Source organism: Elgaria multicarinata, chromosome 16 (assembly GCF_023053635.1).
Source record: "Elgaria multicarinata webbii isolate HBS135686 ecotype San Diego chromosome 16, rElgMul1.1.pri, whole genome shotgun sequence".
Classification (NCBI taxonomy): Eukaryota; Metazoa; Chordata; class Lepidosauria; order Squamata; family Anguidae; genus Elgaria; species Elgaria multicarinata.
The window spans coordinates 980,663-1,005,735 of NC_086186.1; the positions used below are offsets into that span (position 1 = coordinate 980,663).

At 45.4% G+C, this 25,073-nt stretch overlaps 1 protein-coding gene across 3 annotated transcripts; it reads right to left on the reverse strand.

The window, feature by feature from the left end:
• Positions 1–7,774: 7,774 nt before the first annotated feature.
• Positions 7,775–24,664, reverse strand: LOC134409802 (cytochrome P450 1A5-like). Of its 3 annotated transcripts, none has more exons than XM_063142736.1 (7): positions 24,276–24,662; positions 22,740–23,584; positions 13,130–13,256; positions 10,958–11,047; positions 10,204–10,327; positions 9,094–9,180; positions 7,775–8,788 (listed from the first exon to the last, which is right to left on the reverse strand). In XM_063142736.1, the coding sequence occupies exons 2-7, from the start codon at positions 23,562–23,564 to the stop codon at positions 8,482–8,484; spliced, it is 1,560 nt and encodes a 519-aa protein (XP_062998806.1). In that variant the 5' UTR covers positions 23,565–23,584; positions 24,276–24,662; the 3' UTR covers positions 7,775–8,481. The 3 variants fall into 3 exon arrangements, with proteins under 3 accessions (XP_062998806.1, XP_062998805.1, XP_062998807.1); XM_063142735.1 differs by having other exon boundaries at positions 22,740–23,606; positions 24,276–24,659; XM_063142737.1 differs by lacking the exon at positions 10,958–11,047 and having other exon boundaries at positions 22,740–23,606; positions 24,276–24,664.
• Positions 24,665–25,073: the final 409 nt, after the last annotated feature.

Sequence of the window (25,073 nt, forward strand, 5' to 3'; positions counted from 1 at the left end):
CAACACTTCTTCATACAGCACATAGTTAAACTATGGAATTTGCTAGCACAAAATGTGGTTACGGACACCAATTCAGAGGGCTTTACCTAGGGAGGTTGTGGGCTCTTCCACCCTAGAGGCCTTCAAGAGGCAGCTGGACAAGCATCTGTCAGGGATGCTTTAGGGTGGATTCCAGCATTGAGCAGGGGGTTGGACTCGATGGCCTTGTAGGCACCTTCCAACTCTGCTGTTCTATGATCCTATGAAAAGAGGATTGGATAAATTCCTGGAGGAGGAGAAGGCTATCCATGGCTACTAGTCCCGATGGCTATGTGCTGCCTCCAGGATCCAAGCCTATGTGTATTAATTGCTGGGGACCATGGGTGGGAGGGTGCTGTTGTCCTCATGCCCCTGCTTGGGAGTTCCTGCCAAAGGGACCCTTGGTCTGATCCAGCATCAAGGCTCTTCTTAACACATAACCCCCTTTCCCAGTGCTGTGCTACATCCTCAGGGCTGGCCAGGGGCCAGGCAACGTGGGCCTCCGTTGCCCACCTCTCACAGCCTGTAAGAAGTCAAGGGAGCCAAAGCTTAAGGCCTACAGGAACATCATTCTGCCCCACATAAACCAGGCCATATTCAGGGGGCCTTTTTGGTGGCGGCAGCCCATCTTTGGAAATCCCTCCCTAAGAAAGAGTCCACTTGGTTATCATTTGGGCACCAGGTAAAATGTTCTTCTCTCTCCCCCACCCCCCCCACCCCCAGATTTTAACTGTTCTTCTTCGTGGTCTCTGTGTATCACACAACGTTGGGCTCTGCGCCTACGCAGACTCTCATCGGGAAAAAACTAAGGGCTCATCTACACCAAGCAGGATATTCCACTATGAAAGAGGCATGAAAGTGGTATATAAAAGGCAGGAGCCACACTACTGCTTTATAATGGTACTGAAAAGCACTGACAACTGTTGGGGCCCATTGACACATCAACACCAAGCAGGATATTCCACTATGAAAGTGGTTTATGGTATGTGTCAATGGGCCGCAACAGTTGTCAATGCACTTGATACCACTCTAAAGCTGTAGTGTGGCTTCTGCCTAAAAGAGGTTTCTTGTGCTTCAGCTTTGGATCTTAAAACTTCCAAGCTGGGATCATTTCCTGTGTTTAAAGCTAACGTGGTATTAGTTTTTGCAACGTTGTTTCTTGGTTCAGCAGTTCCTTCAGCTGGGTTGCTAGGCAACTGCAGAGGCATGCCCTCAGCCTCTCCAGATTCGCTACAATTGTCTGACAAGCCCTCCACTGCTGCTTGTGAGCGTGTAATAATAAACACTTTTCTACCTTCTAACCCCATGATATCAGTACCTAGGATTAGAGGTTCCTTTTGCCAAGAATTAACACCCAAAATACATTTCCCTGTGACTCCCCTCCATGTAACCACCATCTTGGCTACAGGAATTTCAATTATGGGCCCTGTCACAGGTTTGATGTTAATTTTTCTGTGAGGAATAATCTCCTCCCTCCTCACAAGGTCTGCTCTAATCAGAGACAAACAAGCTCTAGTATCCAGAATAGCTCTGTGCTTTTTTCTATTTATTAAAACATTTTGTCACACTAATGTGTAACACTGGGAACTTTGGGTATGTTCAGCATCTTTATTTATATCCACTCTCCTTACTGAGGTACTTTTCTCTTCTCTCAGCCTGGGACATTGTGGTCTAATATGCCCCAGCAACCCACAATGATGGCATGTGAGGTCTGTATTTCCAAACATAGGTTTGGTGGTGTTTCCTGCCTTTTCTGTTGGCAACTGATTTTTATTTACCTCAACTTCCTTCTTACCCCCATTAGGTTTATACCCTGGTTTAATATTATTTTCTTTAGGAGACTTGCTGGTCATATGATTTAAGGAAAATTACGGTTTAAGGAAAATTGATCAGCCAGGGAAGCTGCATCTTGATAAGTTTTTGGGTCTCTATCTCTCACCAGCAATCTTATTTCTTGAGGGATTTGAAAAATTAATTAATCTTTAATCATCAGATCAACTAAATCTTGCTTAGTTTTCACCTCAGCGCAGGTGATCCATTTTTCAAAATGATCTGCTAATTTGTGTCCCAACTCCACAAAAGATTTGGATGACACAGCATTAAGGCTTCTAAATTGCTTCCGGAAATACTCAGGCCCATAGCGAAATCTTTTATAAACTGCTGACTTAAATGAGGCAAAATCTAAAGCTTCCCTCACAGGAAAACTGTTATAAATTTCAGCCAGGTCTCCCTTGATCAAGTTAGGGATAAACTTCATATAATCGTGTGGCTTTACTTCCCACATCATGGCTGCCTTTTCAAAGGTATTGAAGAAAATTTGGGGATCTTGCCCCTCAACATAAGGGGTAAAGTCTTCAGGAGATAATTTGGGAGGTCTAGCCCCTTCCTCAATTCTTTTCTGATCTTCCCGCTCAAATTTTCTCTTTTCTAAAGCAAGTCGTTCTAGCTCCAGCTCCCTATCTTTTTCTCTTAATCTTATTTCTGCCTCATGATCTTTTCCCCTCAGCCTTTCTTGCTGTTCCAACTCAGCTCTCCTCAATTCTCTATCAGCCTCTTGCTGTTTTATCTTTTCTAATTCAAGTTGTCTATCAGTTCTAATTTCTCCCTTTCTAGCTGAATGTATTGTGGAGACATCTCTACAGGCACTTGCCTCAGAGGATTTTCCTCAGTTTCACCTGCAGCATGAACTCTGTAATATTCTATAAGAGCCTATTTCATTTCATCAACTGACTTTCCTTCAGTTGGCAAATTTAAACGTTTACATCTGTCTGACAGAGCATCTTTCTTCAACCCTAAGATCTCCATCGTTATTAGACAGAGACTTAACTTTAATAAATAAAATGGTACTGGGAGTTTTCAATTGAGGTCAGGAGTAGTAAACTTGATATTTTATAATATGTATCTCACCACAGACAAAAATATCCTGTCAGAGAATTGTATCAGCGCAACCTCTGACTTAGGTAATATGTAACTTTCACAGCTAAGGACCTCAGAGGTGCTTTACAGTAACCACCCTCTGTCCTGTTCACAAATAAAATCCTTTTTGACTTCTGTCACTAAAAATGAACAGAGTCTACTTCGGATCCCACCGCTGCCACCACCTTTTATGCCACGACACAGGCTCTGAACACCAGACCTCACATCTGCCACCACTTATTATGGGGCAGCACAGGCTCTGAACAACAGACCTAGCCGAGGCTACTCCCCGCTCAAGCCAAGCAGCACCGCTTGATATGCCTGAGGCAAGGGATAAAAACTACTTTCTTCCAAACTATGTGGAGAAAGGGGTTTAAAATGGAGAAGGATTATATATATATATATATATATATATATATATATATATAATAATGCGCTGTGAGTTATATCTGCTTAGGTGAATGATTGTCAGAGTGGGTGTTAAATGTGTAAACTTAAGATGATAAATGTCAAACAGACACGTGGGAGTTTTGTGGTAGTTTAAAATCAAAACAATCAACATTTATTTTTAAAAGTTCATAAGCTTTGTTTCAAATTACAACAATTAAAAACCTTTTTGAAATCTTCTATACAATCCTGTCACTCTCATATTCGCGCTTTCCTTTCTCTCACACAATCACTCTTGAACTTTCTTTATTCTCAGTATTGATTAATATACTTCCACTACGTGCACACCACACTCTAAAGTCATCACTCACCACACTGACTCTCAAATTTCCCAAAACTTAAGTACCATTAATACAGAGAGCACTACAGACTCTAAGAGTCCCTAACACGTCTCCCTGGAAAGAACTCACAATCCCCTCAGTCATTCCCTTATATATCACTCCTCCCCCCTCCAAAGACATTCTAACTCCGCCCACTCAGGCCAACATTCTACAAACCACAGACTTACACACTGCAGACATACCTTTGGGAATTGACTTGTGGGGTGTAACCGTCATGTTCCCCCTGAGATCTGGGGTCTGTGGGAACTGTGATACGCTAAACCTTGCGCCCACTCTGCCTCCAGACACTCCTGAATGGCCAAACGTGGACTATACCATGGTAGAGGATCTAATTTTACGGCTAAAGCCAGGCAAGGCACCAGGACCTGACGGCATCCCCCCTGAAATGCTGAAATGTAACATTGGATGGTGGTCAGCTCTTTTATCATCTCTCTTCTCCCTAATAAACAAAACCAGAGTAGTTCCAGTGACCTGGCGGAAAGCATTTGTTGTCCCAATACACAAAAAGGGCCCTAAAGACGACCCACATAACTATCGTCCTATCAGCCTACTATCCATTGTGGGGGAAATTTATGCAAGTTTCCTAAATGATAAGTTAAAAGCTTGGATCAGTGAAAAGAATATCTTGGGAAGAGAACAGATTGGGTTTAAATCTGGATGCTCATCTCTTGACCACTGTCAAGTTCTGGCCCACATGGCATATAAATATACTGCCCCAAAGGGCGGCAAACTTTTTGCTGCCTTCATGGACTTAAAATCTGCATTCGATTCAATCTCTCGGCCCCACCTCTGGAAGAAACTAAAACATCTCTCTATTGAAAGTAGACTTTTATGCTTGATCCAATCATTATACTATAATAATTTAATCCAAGTGCGATACAGCAAGTATGGTCATCTTACGAATGAGATTGCTGCCAAACAAGGCGTCAGACAAGGTTGCATCCTGGCACCTACTTTATTTAATCTGTATTTAGTTGATCTTCCCAACTCGCTAGCGAAAATCCAATCTCATCCGCCTAAAATCGGCTCAACCCCAGTCTCACTCCTCCTATATGCTGATGATGCCGTCCTGATATCACAAACACGTTTGGGTCTTAAACGCCTAATGAACGGCTTTGTCGACTTTTGTGAGAAGAACTCTTTAACAATTAATAACTTTAAATCCAAAGTGATGGTCTTCAGTAAGAGGAAGATTAAATTGACCTGGACTATAGGGGGGAAGAGAATCTCCCAGGTTGATTCCTATAAATACCTGGGGATTTGGTTTCGGGAAACCCTAAACTGGGGCACCCATGTTAAGCATGTAAAGACCAAGGCCGAGCAGGCAGCTGGTGCGCTTGCTCGGTTTCACTACACAAAGGGTGGGAAATTTCTACCAGCAACCATTCGGGTTTTTCGGGCCAAAGTGGTGTCCCAGACTCTGTTTGGGTCACCAATCTGGCTACCTTATTACAAAGGATCTTTTGAAAGTATCCAACACCTCTTTCTAAGGTTAATATTTGGGGCCCCAAAATGTGTTTCTGGTGCGGTTTTAAATTTGGAAGCAGGACTTAATTCGCTTAATTGTCTAGCGTGGACCTACACTATATACTTTTGGCTTCGTTGCCACTTAGCCACTACTTCCAATTCTCTACTCTCACTGATTCCGCTGGACACTGGTAAATCCCGCTGGGCAAAAATGATTGAAGAAAAAATCTGCACTAGCGGGCTCTCGCCTCCTCATCTGCTAGTAATGGACCTAGCAAAGGCTAAATCGATTGTTAAACAGCGATTAGCGGATATTGACTGGCAGGAACTACAGGGAGCTGCCTGTGGCCCATGCTCCCCATACTCATTAGGCCTAACTAGATACACTAATAAAGATGGTCCTCCATATTTATGCTGGTTGACTATTCCCAAGTATAGGAGGGCTTTTACCTTGGCGAGATTTAATGCCCTTCCTTCCAGGTTGATGGAAGGTAGATTTAAAAAAATTCCTTTATGCAAAAGATGCTGCCCTTTTAACGAAACTGAAGTAGAAACCATTACCCATGTCCTTTTTTTTGTAGCTTCTATGACGATAACAGAAAAGAGCTTATACATCCTATTATACAGGCTTTGCCTGGCCGCTCCCCAGAGACCCTGATGGTTAGCCTCCTCCAGGGCCAAAATAAATCAATTACTATACAGGTTGCCAAGTTTCTGAATCTGGCCATTCTCCTCAGACCACATATGATTGCTTGAATTTTCCTCCTATGTTCTGTTCAAGATCTAATGTTAATACATGTCCCATCCTTGCTCTGATCTTACTCCATTTTACCCTTGATTTTTATGTATTAAAATGTATTACTAATGATATGTTTTATTTTTAGGTTATCTTATTGACCTTTTGCTTGAAATAACTGTACATTTCTTTTTCTGGTCTATTGACTGTAAATAAAGGATTGATTGATTGATTGATTGATTGGGGTGTAACGCCACAGTTACCAATAAAAATTTCAGAATTAGAGATAAAAAGTTGGCAAAATATTATAAACAAATATTGTAACGGAGATAAGAAAGCGAGGGTAAATAAAAATAAATGGTATTTAAGCCAAAAAAAGGGAGGAATGGGTCTCCCAAATATAAAACTATACTATGTAGCAAATAGGTTAAGACATATTGTAGAAGCAATTATAGGAGTAGGAGATTTAGATTGGATGGAGGATAAAATTACAAGTAATGTAGAGATGAGCTTGGAAAATGTTTTTTTTAAGGAAGGAGGGAGAAAATGGGTTGAAAGTATAGATAATCCACTCCTGAGGTCTCAATGGAAAATTTGGAGTAAATTTAAAGAGGAGCTGCTTCCGAGCAACTCTCCTTTGTCACCGGTAATAATGTTGAAGAATTTCCCGGAGGAACTGAAGGGTAGATTAAGTAAAATATTAAAAGAGAAAAATAAAATGAAATTAAAGGATTGGTTAAGAGAAATAAATACAAGAGAAGATATGGAACAGCTTTTAAAGGAGAAAAAATTAACTTGGTTAGAGTATAGGCAATTAGAACAGTGGAATAAAAAGTGGATTAGAGAAAATAGAGTTTGTAGAGAAATGACGAAGTTTGAGAAATTAATAGTTAAAAGGGAAAAAGGTAAGGGAGGAAGTTTAGCATTAAAAGGGTTAATGAGTGAAATATATAAAATATTGCTAGAGGAAAGGCTAACGGATAGTGCAGGGAAAATGGTATGGGAGTCAGATTTGAAGGTACAAATAGGACGACAGAGCTGGGAGGGACTTTGGAAACAAAGAGTGTTGAGAAGTATGTCAGTGAGAATAAAAGAGAACTATTTTAAAATTTTGTGGAGGTGGTACCTAACCCCGATTAGATTGAATTAGATAAATAATCAGCATTCAGCAAACTGTTGGAGAGGATGTGGGGAAAAAGGAACGTATTTACATATGTGGTGGGAATGCAAATATGTACAAAGATTATGGAAGATGGTGTTTTTGGAAATTGAAGAAATAGTGGGAATGAAAATAGAACAAACACCAAAAATTGCATTACTGTCATTATATGAAGATTTAAAATGTGAGAAAGAAATAAAAGAATTAATATCGAGTTTGCTGACTGCAGCACGATTGATGGTAGCTAGGAACTGGAAGATTCAAGGGGAATATTCTATTGAAGAATGGTACAAAGAAGTATGGGATATAGCTATTAATGATAAATTGACTTGTAATATTAAGTGGAGGAAAGTTATAGCTAAAATAAACGAGTTTGAAGGAATTTGGAAACAGTTCCTAACATTTGTGTTTTCTAAGGGAAGTGGGAAACCGCCAGCAGAAGACAGTATGAGATTTTGGAAGCAGGAATAGATCCCGAGGTGGGGGGTGCACTTATATGTTAAGAACGATTATGATTATGTTACGAAATGTTATGTTATAGTTAATATCTAATCAATATATACGTATTCAATACTTATTCAACATGTATGTAGTATGTTGTTGTTGTTTCTTTATTGTAATGGTGTATGTTTAATTATGTGGAAAAGCAATAAAAATCTATTTAAAAAAAATAAAGAAAGATGGGAGACATTTAAGACAAGTCAGTATTTGTTTTTATTTTGTTTATTTATTGCATTCATATCCCACCTTTTTTTTCCTTTTTCAAGAAGGGCTAAAGCAGCAATGTTGATCTGGCCCACCCAATCTGACCGTCCCAGGATCCCCAGATGGCCCCAATCCTTCCCTTGGCCCTAACACCTTTTCCCAGCCTGCTGATCTTTGGGTGATTTCCCAGCGTTGGACAGCTTTTTTCCTCATTAGGGTTGAAATGCATCTCCTAAGGCAGCTTACTGCCACGAGGAGCTTGAAGCTAAAATGTAATGGTATGTTCGGCCCACAAGGCCTTCTCTGAAACTGAATCCGGCCCTTGGGCTGAAAGAGGCTCCGCATCCCTGCTCTGGGCCAATATTGCCTCCTGTGACTGTCAGGGGTTCTGTCTCAGTTTCAGACAGGAGCCCTTCCCAGCCTTACCTGCAAGGTTCTTTCAGCTATGAGAAAATCATTCATATTTCCATTCATTTCTTTGAAGCCCCACCTGGCAAGGAAAGCTTGCTCTGTCTCTGCATCTGGAGCAAAGCCTCCATGCCATGTGTTTGTGTGTGTGTGTGTGTGTGTGTGTGTGTGAGAGAGAGAGAGAGAGAGAGAGAGAGAGAGAGAGAGAGAGAGAGAGAGAGCCATGCCCATGTAAAAGATCCAGTTTTGCCTTCTGTTTTTGCTTTTCGACACATCTCTGCAGTTCACTTTTTCATCCTCTTTGGAAAACGCCGTTCCACTTGGATGTGTTCGCATCGCTTGAGCTTCATGGTGAGACCGTACTGCGGGGTCATGTCCACCTTCACCCCATCCTCAATACTGAACTGCAGCTGTTGGAGCAAAGTGGAGAGGAAGAGGAAGACCTGCCACCGAGCAATGGACTCTCCGATGCACCTTCTCTTCCCCAGGCCAAAGGTCAAGACTTTCTCACTCTGGTCCCTGTTGATGTCTTTCCCGTCAGCAGTAAGGAACCTCTCTGGAACGAAGGAGGAAGGGTTCTTCCAAAGATTCCTGGAATAAGAGAACATTTTAAAAAAGAAAATAGCAGTCATGGAATAAGGAGAGAGGTCCTCTTATGAATCAGCAACTGGCTAAAGAACAGAAAGCAGAGAGTAGGAAGTTTAACATTCTATTTACTTGGAGATTTTTAAGTGGTAACCACAGTAATGGTGGTTGCAGAGCAGATTCACTGCTCAATCATTGTGTGCAGCTTTAAAAAGCTGCTATGGATAAATAGGATTGATCAGTAATCAATCAACGCACTGTTGATTGTGGATGGAACCTGTCTAGTCATCCGAGGTTCTGGTTAGACTTACGCATCATGGTTGACTTGCCACTGGTTGACAAATACACAAAGGTCCTTTGGGATGTAGTAGCCATTCAAGACAGTGTCTCTGGTTGTGCTGAAATTAGACAATAAATGTATTCCTTTTAAAAAGCTCACAAAAAGGCTGCAGGAATGGAAAAAGAAGGAAAGGATATCGATGGACATAAGTCGTCTGTAGGGGCCAAAACTGTCAGGGACAAAAAGAGAAGGCCCAACCATGTGCAGAATAATTGATTCCCACAGAACACTATGTATCCATTAAAGTTATCTGGTCTCATGGCTCCACAGAGGCCTTTTACTGAAGATATTGCAAATTCGTTGACCTGCTGATGTGGGTGTTGGACAAATTACCTGGAAGAAGGACCCTAAGCAAAGAATCATCCCTTTTCTGTCAGACACGATCCTGGCACTGAAGCCGTATCTGTCAGTTTCCTACCAGTTGCCTTATGCCAACTGATGAGCTGCTACCATACAGTGTGATGAGGTGCTTTATTTCCTTGAGATGAGACCAGATGACTTAAATCCCTGCCCGCCCTCCTGCCAGTGCCAAATAGAGAGGAACCAGTTGGAAAGAAAAGGTCTGCATTTCTGCGACAAACGGCTTCTTTCCTTCTGCATGGTGGAAATTTGACACCTGCTGATCCTTGAGCAGGATATAATGGTGGCAGTTCACCGGCAAGCAGGAGGGCTCTCGGGTCAACTTCTGCGCACCCATGCCAAGCTAGCTCCTACAATGAATTTATTTATTTATTTATTTATTTATTTATTTATTACATTTTTATACCACCCAATAGCCGGAGCTCTCTGGGCGGTTCACAAAAATTAAAAACATTCAAAGTATAAAACAACAGTATAAACATAGTGCATCCTTCTCCATCTTTAGCGATTTCACCAGAGAATCACCCAATGAATTTCAAACTTTTCTCCCTGCGGGCATGAGAGTTTTCAGCTTGCTGGTTTTTGAAAAGCTGCTGAGCGTCTCAAAATGCTGACACTTCTGTACCAGGTAGCACTGATTCCATGCATGCAAGGCTCTAGTTGATGCAAGCTGGAGAATCGCAGTATGGTCATACGTTTTTGTGGAACACCCAGAACTTACCAGTGGGGAATTGTAAAGGGCAAGAAGGAGGAATGCCTGAACATTTCGAGGATGAAGCCTTCCATATAAGGCAGCAAGGGCCGGTCCGACAGGCGTGGCTTCCGCTCTTTGCCAATGACCTCATCTACAGGTCAGAGAAGAGAAAGGAAGGAAGTGGAACCTCACTTTCACAGATATATGTGTCTTGCCCCTCCTCATAAACAGCCCCAAGCAGCTGCCTTCATAAACACAGTGCCAAATCAAAAGACCATTAAAGTCCTAAATCTGAAATCACAAATGTGTAGTAAAGTACAATGAAACCATCTGCAAATTCAGACAAATAAACACCCTCCAAAAAGCATTTGAGTACACCCCCAAAGCATGTACAATAAATGCCACATACTAGAGCTAACAAATGTTAAATCATTGGGGAGGGACTCTGGACCATGGCCTGCCAGATTCCCCCCTCTGGCCCACGGAGGTTCCCCTGGTTGCCACACCCCTTGCTGACATCACCACCTTTGATCCTCCATCAGGACAAATCAACTGGACATGCTGCCTGTTTTCCCCCCTTTGCATTTAGCCCCACTCACCTCTGGAATGTGACCCTTGAGACCCTCCGAGATTTGAATTCAGACTTCAGGCCCAAATTAGTTACCCACCCCTGTCTTAGAGTTATTTTGTGAACCGCCCAGAAAGCTTCGGCTATTGGGAGGTATAAAAATTTAATAAATAAATAAATAATCAAAAATTAACTTGAAGAGCCTGGATTTACCTATTTCTTCCTGAATCTTCTTCTGGATTTGGGGATAAATGATGAGATACATGAGACTCCAGGACAGAGCTGTGGTCACTGTGTCAAAGCCTGTACAGACACCAAAAGGATGGTATTAGGTTGTGGAAAAGAGTCTATCTCTTCTGCATAAGTTCTTGTGCGTTGTCCTCTGATGTGTTCCTTCTTGTTCAATACTCCCACCGATCCCTTGCTGTGCCATAGCAACATAGGAGCCCAATTACCGACCCGTGTGGCCCCATCATTCTGTTTCCCTCAGTGGTCAGCCTGATGCCTGTGGGAAACCCACAAGCAGAGCATCAAAATGGGATGTGTCAAAGGGCCCCCTATAAGGCCTTTTCCCCCTAGAGGTCACTGAGCCCAGACTTCTCTTAAGACTCCCCATCACACCAGTGGTGAAGGCCATGAGCATCAGTGCCTTTAAAAGGGGCTTGTCATTCCTGGAGGACAGATATGTTAACACCTCTTTCTCATCCCTGATGGCTACATCAAATCACCAGGCTCATGGCAGCCTCTCACTGCATGCGAGGTGCTGACAAGCAGCAATGGGAGAATGCTGTTGACCCCGTTTTCTGCTTGTGGGCTTCCGAGAGGAATCTGCTGTGCCGCAGAGGGCAGAGCTGGCATCAAAGGGAGGCAACGTTGGGCACCTGCCCAGGACCCACCCCGAGGAAAGTCCGGGTCATGCGAGATCCATTCCACTGCTGTTCTGTGGGTTGCCAGGCGTCTTCTGTCATCAGCTCATTGATGGAATCTAATTTCTTTGTACCAGATTTTTATTGTTCTTGCACTAAATACATAATCTCCCTTAATCCACTCACAAATTTGCAGAATTCACAATCCTTCCCAAAAGTTCAAAAAGGGGCGGGGGGGTGAAACACCTGGTCCACAAGTCCATGGAATCCATGTTACTTGGAAAAAGACTGTCTGCTGTGGAATTCATAGGTGGGATTCAGATAAACCCCAACTCACTTGACCCTGTTGCGAATTTCTCACAATCCCTACCTTTGCCCCAACGAAGGCCCACTGACAAGAGCCTCCTGGAGCAACAGACACCAAGGCCTACTTGCTCACTGGCTCTCTGCCTGCCAATCAAGCAAGTGGTAGCCAGGAGGAGGAGAATTTATTTATTACATTTTTATACCGCCCAATAGTCAAAGCTCTCTGGGCGGTTCACAAAAATTAAAACCATGAAGAACATAATAAAACAACCAACAATCTAAAAACACAAATACAAAATACAGTATAAAAAGCACAACCAGGATAAAACCATGCAGTAGAAATTGATATAAGATTAAAATACAGGATTAAAACTGTAAAATTGAAGTGTAAGTTAAAATTAGGTGTTAAAATACTGAGAGAATAAAAAGGTCTTCAGCTAGCGGACCTCTCTTGAGAGCGCATTCCATAGCCGGGGTGCCACAGCGGAGAAAACCCTCTTCCTAGAAGCCACCTGCCTCACTTCCTTTGGCAGGGGATCATGGAGAAGGGTCCCTGTGGATGATCTTAAGGTCCGGGCAGGTACATATGGGAGGAGGCGTTCCTTCAAATAACCTGGCCCCAAGCCGTTTAGGGCTTTGAATGTTAATACCAGCACTTTGAATCGGGCCCGGACCTGGACTGGCAGCCAATGAAGCTGTAAAAGGACTGGTGTAATGTGGTCTTGCCAGCCAGCCCGTTAGTAAACGGGCTGCCCTGTTTTGTACCAGTTGAAGTTTCCGGACCGTTTTCAAAGGCAGCCCCACATATAACACATTTCAGTAATCCAAACAAGAGGTTATCAGAGCATGGATAACTGTAGCTAGGCTACATGGAGGAGAAGCAACAGCAGCCAGTGACCATAGCAGTGAGAAGGTAGAGCCTTTGGGTGTCTTGCCCAAAGGCTCTCCCAAACTTGAGGCCGGCATGGACTGTGAGAAAGCCTATGTGGCAGGGTCTTGCTATTTACTGTGTTATCTGTACAGCACCATGTACATCGATGGTGCTATATAAATAAATAATAATAATAATAATAATAATAACATTCTGCACTGGATGGACCTTTGGTCTGATCCAGCAGAGCTCTTAGCCACAGCTGTGTCCTATCATTATTCTGATGGTGAACTGCTGGTTCAGCTTTAATATGGGTTAGCCCCTGCCTCAAAACATCCTTACCAGCCCCAAAAATGTCGTTGACAAGGTTCACAATTTTTTCTGGTGGGAGCTGAAGTTTCCCATGTTGGTCCAACTTCTTTTCTTGGCTTTGATCAATAAGGGAGTCCGTGATGTCTCGGATGCTATCCTGCAAAAGGCATATAGATCTAGTTCACTTTATCTTGAGCTGTTCTCCCAAGTTAAAAACAGATTTATGAAGGGAGGGAGGCAGGAGGAGCAGGAGGGTTAAGAGGGGTCACCCCAAAATGCCAAACTCCCCTCTGCAGGTTCTTTGCTGCGCAGCCATTTCAGCAATGGGGCAGGCAGGCAGCCCAGAGGGCTGCAGTCACAAGTTGCCCTCACCTCTGTTAGCAGAACTCGGGCTGCAGGTCACAGAACCTAGAGCTAAAGGGTTAATGTACACCTACAAGGTGGGAGATGATTGCTGCAGTGCTTGTTTTGCTACTTCCTGTCTTCTCCCTCCTTCCTTACTCCTACTTCCTTCTTGTTGCTTTACCCACCTGCATGGTGTGCTGACTATGGGACATACTAAAACAAAGGACAGTACTTGCCCATAGGGAAACCCTACTTGCCCATAGGGATCCATTGCAAAGCGCTTGCCCATAGGGATCCATAGGACAACCAAGAAAAAGAGAAGAGTAGTTGTTGTGGGAGACTCCCAGCTGCGTGGGATTGAAACCCAAGTATGTCGTGAAGACCCATGGACTTGCCAGGTGTGCTGTCTCCCTGAAGCATGGATTAGAGATGTGACTGAAGGGTTACCAAAGCTCATAAAGCCCACGGACACATACCCCTTTCTTCTCATCCATGTGGGAACAAATGATGTCACCAAGCAAAGCTACAAAGAAATCATTTCAGATTTTGAAGCTCTGGGAAGGCAACTGAAGAACTTTGGGGCCCAGGTAGTTTTCTCATCCATCCTCCCGGTTCTTGGAAGAGGATTAGAAAGGGAAAGAAAAATACTCCGGATGAACGACTGGCTACAAAAGTGGATTCTGGGACCAGGGGTTACACTACTTGGAACATGGACTGCTGGCAAGGGATGGGTTGCACCTCACAAGGGCTGGAAAGAATGTGTGTTGGCTACAGCATGAAGAACTTGATCAGGAGGGCTTTAAACTGAATCTTACGGGGGCGGGAGACGTAAACTTCGAGGCAACAATGGATGAAGGCCAATGCACCACAGTACAGAGAACAGCTCCAACAGTGTCCCAAAATAGTGTCTGCAACAATGTAGGAACAAAGCTAGACTATAAAACACATGGTCTTCGATGTCTATATACTAATGCCCAGAGCATGGGAAACAAACAGAATGAACTTGAACTCTTATTACATGAAGGCAAATACGATTTGATAGGTATAACTGAAACTTGGTGGGATGACTCCCATGACTGGAATATAGCAATTGAAGGATATAACTTGTTCAAAAAGAACAGAAGAAATAGAAAGGGAGGTGGAGTTGCACTAAATGTTAAAAATACCTTCAGAGAAATACAGGCGGATCACACTGGGAGCCCCATCGAGAGCATCTGGATTAAAATAAATGGGGCAAGGAATAAAAAGAACATGATAATCGGAGTCTACTACTACCGACCACCCAATCAAGGAGAAGACGAGGATGAAACTTTTGAGAAACAAATTGCTAGTGTTTCAAGGAAGTGTGATGTAGTAATGATGGGGGACTTCAATTACCTTGATATCTGTTGGGAGACAAATACTGAAAAAAGCGGCCCTTCCAAGAAATTCCTGACATGTGTGGGTGATAATTTTCTCCTACAGAAAGTGGAGGAAGGAACTAGAGGATCGGCAATCCTTGACTTGATATTGACCAATAGGGATGACTAAGTGGATAAAGTGGCAGTTACGGGAACTCTGGGGGAAAGTGACCACGTCATACTTGAATTCTTGATTATGAAGGAGACAAAAGTAGAGTGTAGCCATACACGTACTCTGGATTTTAGGAAAGCTGATTTTAATAAACTCAGAACTATGATAATAAGGTCCCATGGCAAGGGACTAAGAAAAGGAGTGCAGGATGGGTGGGAGTATTTAAAAACGTAAATTTTAAAGGCACAATTACAAACAATTCCAACAAGGAGAAAAGATAGAAGACAACAGAGGAAGACAACAGTGGCTCCACAAAAAGCTTAGAGATGACCTGAAAACAAAAAAGGATACATATAGGAAGTAGAAGGAAGGCCAGGCTACAAAAGAAAAGAACAGACAGGTGGCGAAGTGCCGAAATGGCGTCAGGAAGGCTAAAGCTGTGAATGAGCTGAGATTAGGGACGGATGCTAAAAGCAATAAAAAGGCTTTCTTAAGATAAATGAGTAGTAAAAGACAGAGGAAAGAAATGGTGGTTCAACTGCTTAATGAGGATGGCAAATTGATAACAGATGACAAAGAAAAGGCTGAAGTGCTCAATTCCTACTTTGCCTCAGTCTTTCCCCAAAAGAGGGTCTATGACCCCCCTGGAAAAAGTGAAGCAGAAGTTGAGGGGGCAGAATTGCAGTTTTTGATTGATAAACAAATGGTCAAAGAACACTAGGGGCCTTCCTAGACGAGGCCTTAGCGCGCCTTCTGTCCCGGCTTCCCTGCTGTGCATCCAGATGACGCACAGGGGAATCCGGAGACAGGCCGCGCTGAGGCCTTCTCCAACGCGCCATAAGCGAATTCGCTTATGGCGCGCCTTTTCCCCAGCTCCGGCCTCAGGCCGGAGCTGGGGAAGGTCTAGGGACTTCCGTGGCTTTTTGCGGCTAATCGCTTACTCACGAGTAGCCACAAAAAGCCGCGGACTGGCCACAGCGCTGAGCGCTGTGCCCATCGGCCAGGGAGATCCCGGGAGGGAAAAGGAGGGGAGACGACACAGGACACACACACGGAGGGAAAAGGAGGGGAGATGACACAGGACACACACACACACACGGAGGGAAAAGGAGGGGAGATGACACAGGACACACACACACACACACACGGAGGGAAAAGGAGGGGAGATGACACAGGACACACACACACACACACACACACGGAGGGAAAAGGAGGGGAGATGACACAGGACACACAGACACACACGGAGGGAAAAGGAGGGGAGATGACACAGGACACACACACACACACGGAGGGAAAAGGAGGGGAGATGACACAGGACACACACACACACACACACACGGAGGGAAAAGGAGGGGAGACGACACAGGACACACACACACACACACGGAGGGAAAAGGAGGGGAGACGACACAGGACACACACACACACACACACGGAGGGAAAAGGAGGGGAGATGACACAGGACACACACACACACACACACGGAGGGAAAAGGAGGGGAGATGACACAGGACACACACACACACATGGAGGGAAAAGGAGGGGAGATGACACAGGACACACACACACACACACGGAGGGAAAAGGAGGGGAGATGACACAGGACACACACACACACACGGAGGGAAAAGGAGGGGAGACGACACACGGGACATGGAGGGAGAGAAAGATCAGGAAGGGATCAGGAGCGGATGGGGGGGTTAACTAATAAAAAACCCTTACCTTCTCCGCAGTCTTCGGGCGCACGTGGCCCCTTTAAACTTTTAAAAAAATGGCCGGCGCTGCAGGGCTTCCGTCGTCCCTGCGCGTTGTGCGTCTAGGAGGCTGGGCGGCGCGCGTTAAAGTTTGCACGCCGTCGCCCCGCCTCCCTGCCAGCTTATCCCAGCAGGTCTAGCAAGGCCCCTAATTTCCTTGAATGAGTTCAAATCTCCAGGGCCCGATGAACTGCATCCTGGAGTAATGAAGGAGCTAGCGGAAGAACTCTCAGAACCTTTGTCTATTATCTTTGCAAAATCATAGAAGACGAGTGAGGTGCCGGATGACTGGAGGAGGGCTAACTTTGTCCCTATCTTCAAAAAGGGCAAAAAGGAGGAACCTGGGAACTACAGACCAGTCAGTCTGACATCCTTCCCTGGGAAAATTCTGGAGCAGATTATAAAGAAGTCAATCTGTAAACACCTTGAAATCAATGCAGTGATCACTAGAAGCCAACATGGATTTGTCAAGAACAAATCCTGTCAGACTAATTTGATCTCATTTTTTGATAGGGTAACTTCCCTTGTGGAGTGTGGGAACGCTGTGGACGTCATATATCTTGACTTCAGCAAAGCTTTTGACAAAGTACCACATGACATTCTGATTAACAAACTAGCTAAAAGTGGGCTAGATGGAACAACTATTAGGTGGATCCACAGTTGGCTACAGAATCGGACTCAAAGAGTACTTAACAATGGAACCGTCTCAAACTGGGGAGAGGCAATGAGTGGGGTACCGCAGGGCTCAGTCCTGGGCCCAGTGCTCTTCAACATTTTTTATTAGTGATTTGGACGAGGAGGTGCACGGAACGCTGATCAAATTTGCAGATGACACCAAATTGGGTGGGATAGCTAATACCCTAGAAGACAGAAACAAACTTCAAAGTGATCTTGATAGTCTGGAGTGCTGGGCTGAAAACAGAATGAAATTTAATAGGGATAAATGCCAAGTTCTACATTTAGGAAAAAGAAACCAAATGCACAGTTAGAAGATGGGGGATACTTGGCTCAGCAATACTACCAACGAGAAGGCTCTTGGAATGGTTGTAAATCACAAGCCGAATATGAGCCAACAGTGCGATATGGCTGCAAGAAAGGCAAATGCTATTTTGGGCTGCATTAAAAGAAGTATAGCTTCCAAATCACATGAGGTACTGGTTCCTCTCTATTCGGCCCTGGTTAGGCCTCATCTAGAGTATTGTGTCCAGTTCTGGGCTCCACAATTCAAGAAGGACGCAGACAAGCTGGAGTGTGTTCAGAGGAGGGCAACCAGGTTGATCAGGGGTCTGGAAACAAAGCCCTACGAAGAGAGACTGAAAGAACTGGGCATGTTTAGCCTGGAGAAGAGAAGATTGAGGGGAGACATGATAGCACTCTTCAAATACTTAAAAGGTTGTTACACAGAGGAGGGCCAGGATCACTTCTCAATCCTCCCAGTGTGCAGGACACGGAATAACGGGCTCAAGTTAAAGGAAGCCAGATTCCAGCTGGACATCAGGAAAAACATCCTGACTGTTAGAGCAGTACGACAATGGAATCAGTTACCAAGGGAGGTTGTGGGCTCTCCCATACTAGAGGCATTCAAGAGGCAGCTGGACAACCATCTGTCAGGGATGTTTTAGGGTGGATTCCTGCATTGAGCAGGGGGTTGGACTCGATGGCCTTGTAGGCCCCTTCCAACTCTACTATTCTATGATTCTATGATTCTATGACAGAATTGTCCATAGAGAAACCATACATGCCCATAGGCATCCATTGCAAAGGATCCATTGCAAAGGTTTCTCTATGGACAATTCTGTCCTATGGATCCCTATGGGCAAGCGCTTTTCAATGTATCCCTATGGGCAAGTATGGTTTCCCTATGGGCAAGTACTGTCCTTTGTTTTAGTATGTCCTGCTGACTACTATGGGGGAACCAAGCCATCCCATCATAGGATATAAGTTAAATGTTCCTAAGGAAAGTTTTCTTTCAAACCACCAGCGGAGTGTTTCTATTGTCTGTACACATGGCTACTCACAGGGAGCTGATTCGGACGACAACAGGTTATGGGCCTAGGATGCAAATGAGGAATAATGCCTGAAAGGAATCTCTTGGGATACTGTGAGTACCGCTTATCGGTTAGACAAGGAAAAAGAAAAAACTCAGAGTGTGGGACGATAGCTGAAAGCAACACATATGCAGCCGTGGCAATGCTAGACACCAGGAACTACCAGACATGAAAGTTGAAGATGGAAATGGTGCTAGTAAAAGATGACTTGTGGGAAGTTTTGGTGTCAGGTCGACCTGAAGATAAAACCCAGGACTGGGATAACAAGGGCAAAGATTGCTTTGTTGGTCCAAGATGACCAGTTGCTCCACATTCAAAATGAGAAAACAACCAAAGTAATGTGGAAAGTATTGCAGAAAGTGCATCAGCCTAGCAACATAAACACAAAGCTCTTTCTGAAGAGGAAGCTGTTTAGAATGAGGCTGGAAAGAAGGGCTAGCTTGCCAAACCATGTAAATGCAGTCCTGCAAGTAGTTGAAGAGCTAAGAGCAATTGGCTCAGAGACCTCAGAATAGGATGTTGTGGCCATCATTTTGTGCAGCTTGGATGAATCCTATGAACTAGGGCTGTCCTCCGCTTCGCTTTGGAGCATAGAAGCAATAGTGAGGCGGCCTGGTTCGCCTCCGATAAAGGCGGAGACGAAGCAGATCGGGGGGCTGCAGATCGAGGTGAAGAGGATCGAGACCAAGCAGATCCTTGGCCTCGATCCGGAGCTCTGAAAAAAAGGTAAGTGGGGGCTTACCTGGCATGACGGATGTGGGGGCAAGTGGGGGCTTACTGCTGTCGGAACGCGATGGACGCAGGTAAGGAGGGAGGGGCCTTACCTGGCACCGCCACTGGAGTCCATGTGGTGATAGCAGCAGAGCCAGGTAAGGGCGCAGGAGGGAAGGGTCTTACCTGAGTCCGTCGCGTTCTGGCAGCGGCTTCACCTGAGCCCGAGGAGTCAAACTAGAAGACCAGACGGCCTGGTCTTCTTGATTGAGTCCTCAAGCTCAGGTGAAGCTGCTGCCGGAACACGACGGACACAGGTAAGGGGGAAGGGGGGCTTACCTGCCGCCGCCACTGCTGCCGCTGCAGAACTCCAATTCGGATCCAGAGCTCCGCAGCAGAGCGGAGCGGACCATAGGCGGATCGATGCGGGGCGGAGCAGACCGGATCCAGAATTTGCGGATCGGGTGCGGAGCAGATTGGGGGTCCGTGCACAGCCCTACTATGAACCCCTCATAACAGCCTTAGGAGCGCCCCCTGAAACAGAGTTAAAACTGGACTATGTGAAGGCCAGGCTGATTAGTGAGTGGAGTCACAGGATGGAAAACATGGCCAAAGTCTTGTGTAACAGAACAAAGGCTTGGCGGGAAACAAAGGCCGCAAAAGAATCCGAGAAGGCCCTCAAGGCAAAGACCAAGCAATGTTATACATGTGGGGCGAAAACACACTTTAAGAGGGACTGTCTTGAAAACGGCCACAAGAGGGAGACAAAGGGCAATGAAAGACATGCCGGGACAAACATCTGCAAAACGGGCTCCCTTGAACCATCCGGAACTCAAGGGGACAATCTGGTTTGGATATTGGACTCAGGGGCTAGCAGCTACAGAGGGAGTTTTTCACAAAACTGGATAGTAGAAGGCAAAGTTATGTTTGCCTGGCTAATGGCGAACAGATAAGAACAGACGGGGTAGGAGAAGGCACTATAGACTGCATAGCCCCACCACACGGCGGGAAGACAAAGCTGACAGACGTCTTGTTTGTGCCAGACCTGGAAAGGAACTTGCTCTCAGTGAGAAAGCTTGCAGTGGATGGATTTGTCCTGCTTTTCCAAGAAGACAGATGCCAAACCAGCAGAGACGGAAGTCTGTGGGGCAATGCCACGGTGAGGAATTCCTTGTATGAGGTTGTCAGCGGCAGAGAAGAGGCCAGAAGGGCAGAGCACATACCCCACAACAGCTGCATCCACCTCTGGCACAGACGAATGGGACACAGAAGTACGGAGATAGTGAAGGAATTGTTGACCAAAGGTGACCAAATTGGTGATCTGCAGACCGACAGATCCCAGCGTGCAAGTCAAAGATGAGCTGTGTTTGCTGCATCAAGACCAAGTCCACGCAAGCGCCACTGCCCAAGGCAAGTGAGAGTAGAGCCAAAGAACCATTGGAGCTCATCCACTCCGACCTTTGTAGACCAATGAACACAGTAACCCCAGGAGGGGGTAAGTACTTCCTTACTTTCATTGATGATTATTCCAGATTCACGACAGTGTACATCATCAAGCATAAGGACAAGGTGCTGAGCAAGCTGAAGGAGTTTGCTGCAGTGGCCAGGAACAAATTCCAAAGGATGTTGGGTGCCATTCGCACTGACAATGGAGGAGAGTACGTGGGAAAAGAGATGGAGGCGTACTTGCAGGCCAAGGCATCAGACACCAGAGAACAGCCAGCTACACACCGGAACAGAATGCCGTGGCTTAGAGGCGCAACAGGTCACTCCTATTTATTTATTTATTTATTTAAGGATTTTTATGCCACCATCATGCTGTCAAATGCAAACCTACTATTCAAATTCTGGGGAGAGGCAGTGTCCGCGGCGGCCTACCTACAGAACAGGCTGCCAACTAGAGCCACTGATAAGACGCCCTTTGAGCTGTGGCACGGAGCCAAGCCAAGAGTGGGTCACTTAAGAGTGTTTGGATGTAAAGCCTATGCTCACATCCCAGAGCAGAGGAGGACTATTATGGGCGATAGAGCCACTGAGGGGGTCCTGGCATGATATAGCCCCTACAGCAAAAGCTACAGAATCCTCATTCCTCGAGACTGCAGCATCATAGTCAGCCGAAGTGTGCAGTTTGATGAGACTGCAAGGCCAGGGACTACAGAGTTCATAGAGGTGAATCTAAGTGCACCTGACAGTGGAGAAGAGGAGCCCAAGCAAGATGAGGGGGCGACCGACATGCCCAAAAGCAACAGTGAGGCTGGCGACACTGAGGAGCCCAACCTGGAAGTAACAGAGCAACAAGAACCCAGGAGGTTGGAGAGGGCTACTAAGGGGGTGCCACCAGCCAGGCACGGTGACTATTACTTTGCAGCCAAGGCACAAAGAGGTCCAAGAACCAGCGGGAGGATATCGGGCTCAAGTTAAAGGAAGCCAGATTCCAGCTGGACATCAGGAAAAACTTCCTGACTGTTAGAGCAGTATGACAATGGAATCAGTTACCTAGGGAGGTTGTGGGTTCTCCCACACTAGAGGCCTTCAAGAGGCAGCTGGACAACCATCTGTCAGGGATGCTTTAGGGTGGATTCCTGCATTGAGCAGGGGGTTGGATTTGATGGCCTTGTAGGCCCCTTCCAACTCTGCTATTCTATGATTCTATGATTCTATGATATTGCCCACCTGCCTAAGGATGAGGCAGACAAGTGAAGGAAAGCAGCTCAGGAGGAGATAGACTCATTACATGAGAATGAGACCTGGACCCTCCCCAAGCTCCCACCCAATTGCAAGGCAATCAGCTGCAAGTAGACTTTCAAAGTGAAATGCAATGCAAGTGGCACCTGATGGGCATAGGACTGTTGCAATGACCTATTTAGACTAGTGCAGTACCCTGTGGCCCTCAAGAAGGAGTGTTAGCAGAACTTGGGCTGCAGGTCACTGAACCTGAAGCTAAAGGGTTAATTTAAACCTACAAGGTGGGAGGGGATTGCTGCAATGTTTGTTTTGCTACTTCCTGTCTCCTCCCTCCTTCTTCCTTACTCCTACTTCCTTCTTGCTGTTTTACCGACCTGCATGATGTGCTGACTATGATGGGGGAACCAAGCCATCCCATCATAGGATATAAGTTAAATGTTCCTAAGTAAAGTTTTCTTTCAAACCATCAGCGGAGTGTTTCCATTGTCTGTACGCGTACTCACCCTGTACTCACAGGGAGCTGATTCGGATGCCAACACCCTCTTCTAAGGCATATCTGGAAGACTCTTAGTTGTTTCTTACCTTACTGAAAGTCTCATAGTGCTCTTTGACATTATTCATCAGGAAGGTGGAGAACCGCTGGTTGAACTCCTTGAAGGTCTTCATGCTGTTGCCCGGGAGAAGTTGAAGCACAGGGATGAAGTCAGCAGGGGCCCCAGAGGCCACAACTTCCACAAACTTCTCACTCTCGTTCACTATGCTGAGGAATTCCTGGTTCTCATGAGTGTAGCGCTTCCCAAAGCACATGGCGCAAATAACATTTGCCACGGAGATCACCAGATACCGATAGGGGTCAAGGCGTTTCTTCTCATGCATCACCTCTTGCAGTTTCTGAATCAAATGGTCAGCCTCTTTGGAGATGTGCTCTTCCAAAAGGCAAGCGGAGGAGGAGGCGAGACTGGGCGAGGAAGAGAAGCTTTTCAAAGCATTTTGGGCCATTTTCCTCCGGGTGCGCCACACCTCTCCAGAATCAGTGCCAAAAGCCAAGCTCTGGCCATCTACCACATGGCGGAAGCTGTGAAGGTCAGGACGTCCCATGAAGTCTCCTCCTTGCCTCACCAAAGCCTGCCTGATGGTTTCAAGCCCGCTCAGCACCAATACAGGCTTCATGCCGATGTGAATCCTCATGACATCTCCATATTCCTGGCTTATCCGGGTCAAGCTCAGGTGAGGGGTCTTCCCCACCTCCAACATGTTGCCAATCAATGGGTATCCCATTGGCCCAGGAATCCTCTTCAGGCCCTGGGGGATCTGTTCCCGAAAGGCTTTGTTGATCATGAAGATCAGGCAGAAAACAGCAATGGCCAGGAGGGCTTCTGTGGCTGAGATGATGCCCAGGCTTCCCATGAGCGACACTGCAGACGTTGCTGTCATCAGAAAGGAACCCCACTAGAATTACACGAGAAGGCCCAGAAGGGGTGGTTACAAAACAAAAGTCTATGCGGAGGCTAGCACAGCAGTAATGCCAATTCTCATGGTTATTAAAAAAGGGAGCAAATTATTAATATTTATATCCTGTCCAACTTGCAAATGCCTTCAGGGTGGTTTACATCACAATTTTTTTAAAAAGAACAACCAAAATGATAAATACTGTGAGTGAAAGTATAAAAATATTAAAATATCAATGATATTAAAGCTAGAGGAGAGCGGTTTTAACCAGGCCTCTAAACGTGTCCTGTGGAGACACCAGGCAGACCTCTCTGGGAGGGTGTTCCATGGAAGGATGGGGGAGCATCCTTCCCTCCTAGCTGCCCGTACCCCCTGGAATGCGGGCCCCCAGGGCTTCTCCGAAATGGAACATTGCCCGTGGGCTGCAAGAGGCTTACCTCAACCATCTCCTAGGAACACCGCCAATCACCGCTATGGCTATGAGGCGGTATAGAAATGAAATAATTAAATAATAATATATTGCAACACTTATGATGGGGGAGAAAAAATGTGCAGTACATGTCTTCCAAGTCCATGTCTACTTGGACGTAAATCCTAAAGTGTTCACTGGGATTTAATCCCAGGTCATTGTGCATAGTACTGCAACCAATAATTGAAATCAATAAATACCTGTGTGTCCCAGGTGAAAGAAGAAACTGGGGTCTGAAGCAGTGCTGTTCTGGATGCCGTCTGGATGTAATAGTTCTTTTCCCAAATGTATTGGGATCTTTCTCTTCTGCTGGTGGAGCCTTTATGCCTTCTGTGCTGCTTGAGAGGGCATTTTATGTACTGCAATCAGAAGAATGATTGCCAAATCCACCTCCTCTTCTGTGGCCAAACCATCATTTCTGCAGCCAAGTTCAGAATAATAATTGGAAGAAGCCCAATAAAAACACTCAAGTCCTTGGGATCTGGGTGAAAAGACTCAGGAAATATGTCCCACATCAATCAGTTACCGGCTTGCATGTGTGGATTTGTTGTTGTTAAAAATTTGTTTCTGCTTATTAAAGGTTTTTACAATATCATAGAATCATAGAATCATAGTAGAGTTGGAAGGGTCCTCTTAAGGCCATCGAGTCCAGCCCCCCTGCTCAATGCAGGAATCCACCCTAAAGCATCCCTTGACAGATGGCTGTCCAGCTGCCTCTTGAAGGCCTTTAGCGTGGGAGAGCCCACCACCTCCCTGGGTCATGGGTTCCATTGTCCTACTGCTCTAACAGGAAGTTTTTCCTGATGTCCAGCCGGAATGCAGCTTTCTGTCACTTCAGCCCATTATTCTGTGCTCTGCACTCTGGGAGGATCGAGAAGAGATTCTGGCCCTCCTCTTTGTGACAACCTTGCAAGTATTTGAAGAGTGCTATCATCTCTCTTCTCAATCTCCTCTTCTCCAGGCTCAACATGCCCAGTTCTTTCAATCTCTCTTCATAG

Coding starts and splice junctions, on each gene's coding strand:
- LOC134409802 (XM_063142735.1), bottom strand. CDS start 23,591: ATGACAGCAACGTCTGCAGTGTCGCTCATGGGAAGCCTGGGCATCATC. Junction 13,257..22,739: donor ACTATGAGACTTTCAGTAAG/GTAAGAAACAAC, acceptor TGCCTTTTGCAG/GATAGCATCCGAGACATCAC. Junction 8,789..9,093: donor TGGCAAGTCAACCATGATGC/GTAAGTCTAACC, acceptor CTCTTATTCCAG/GAATCTTTGGAAGAACCCTT.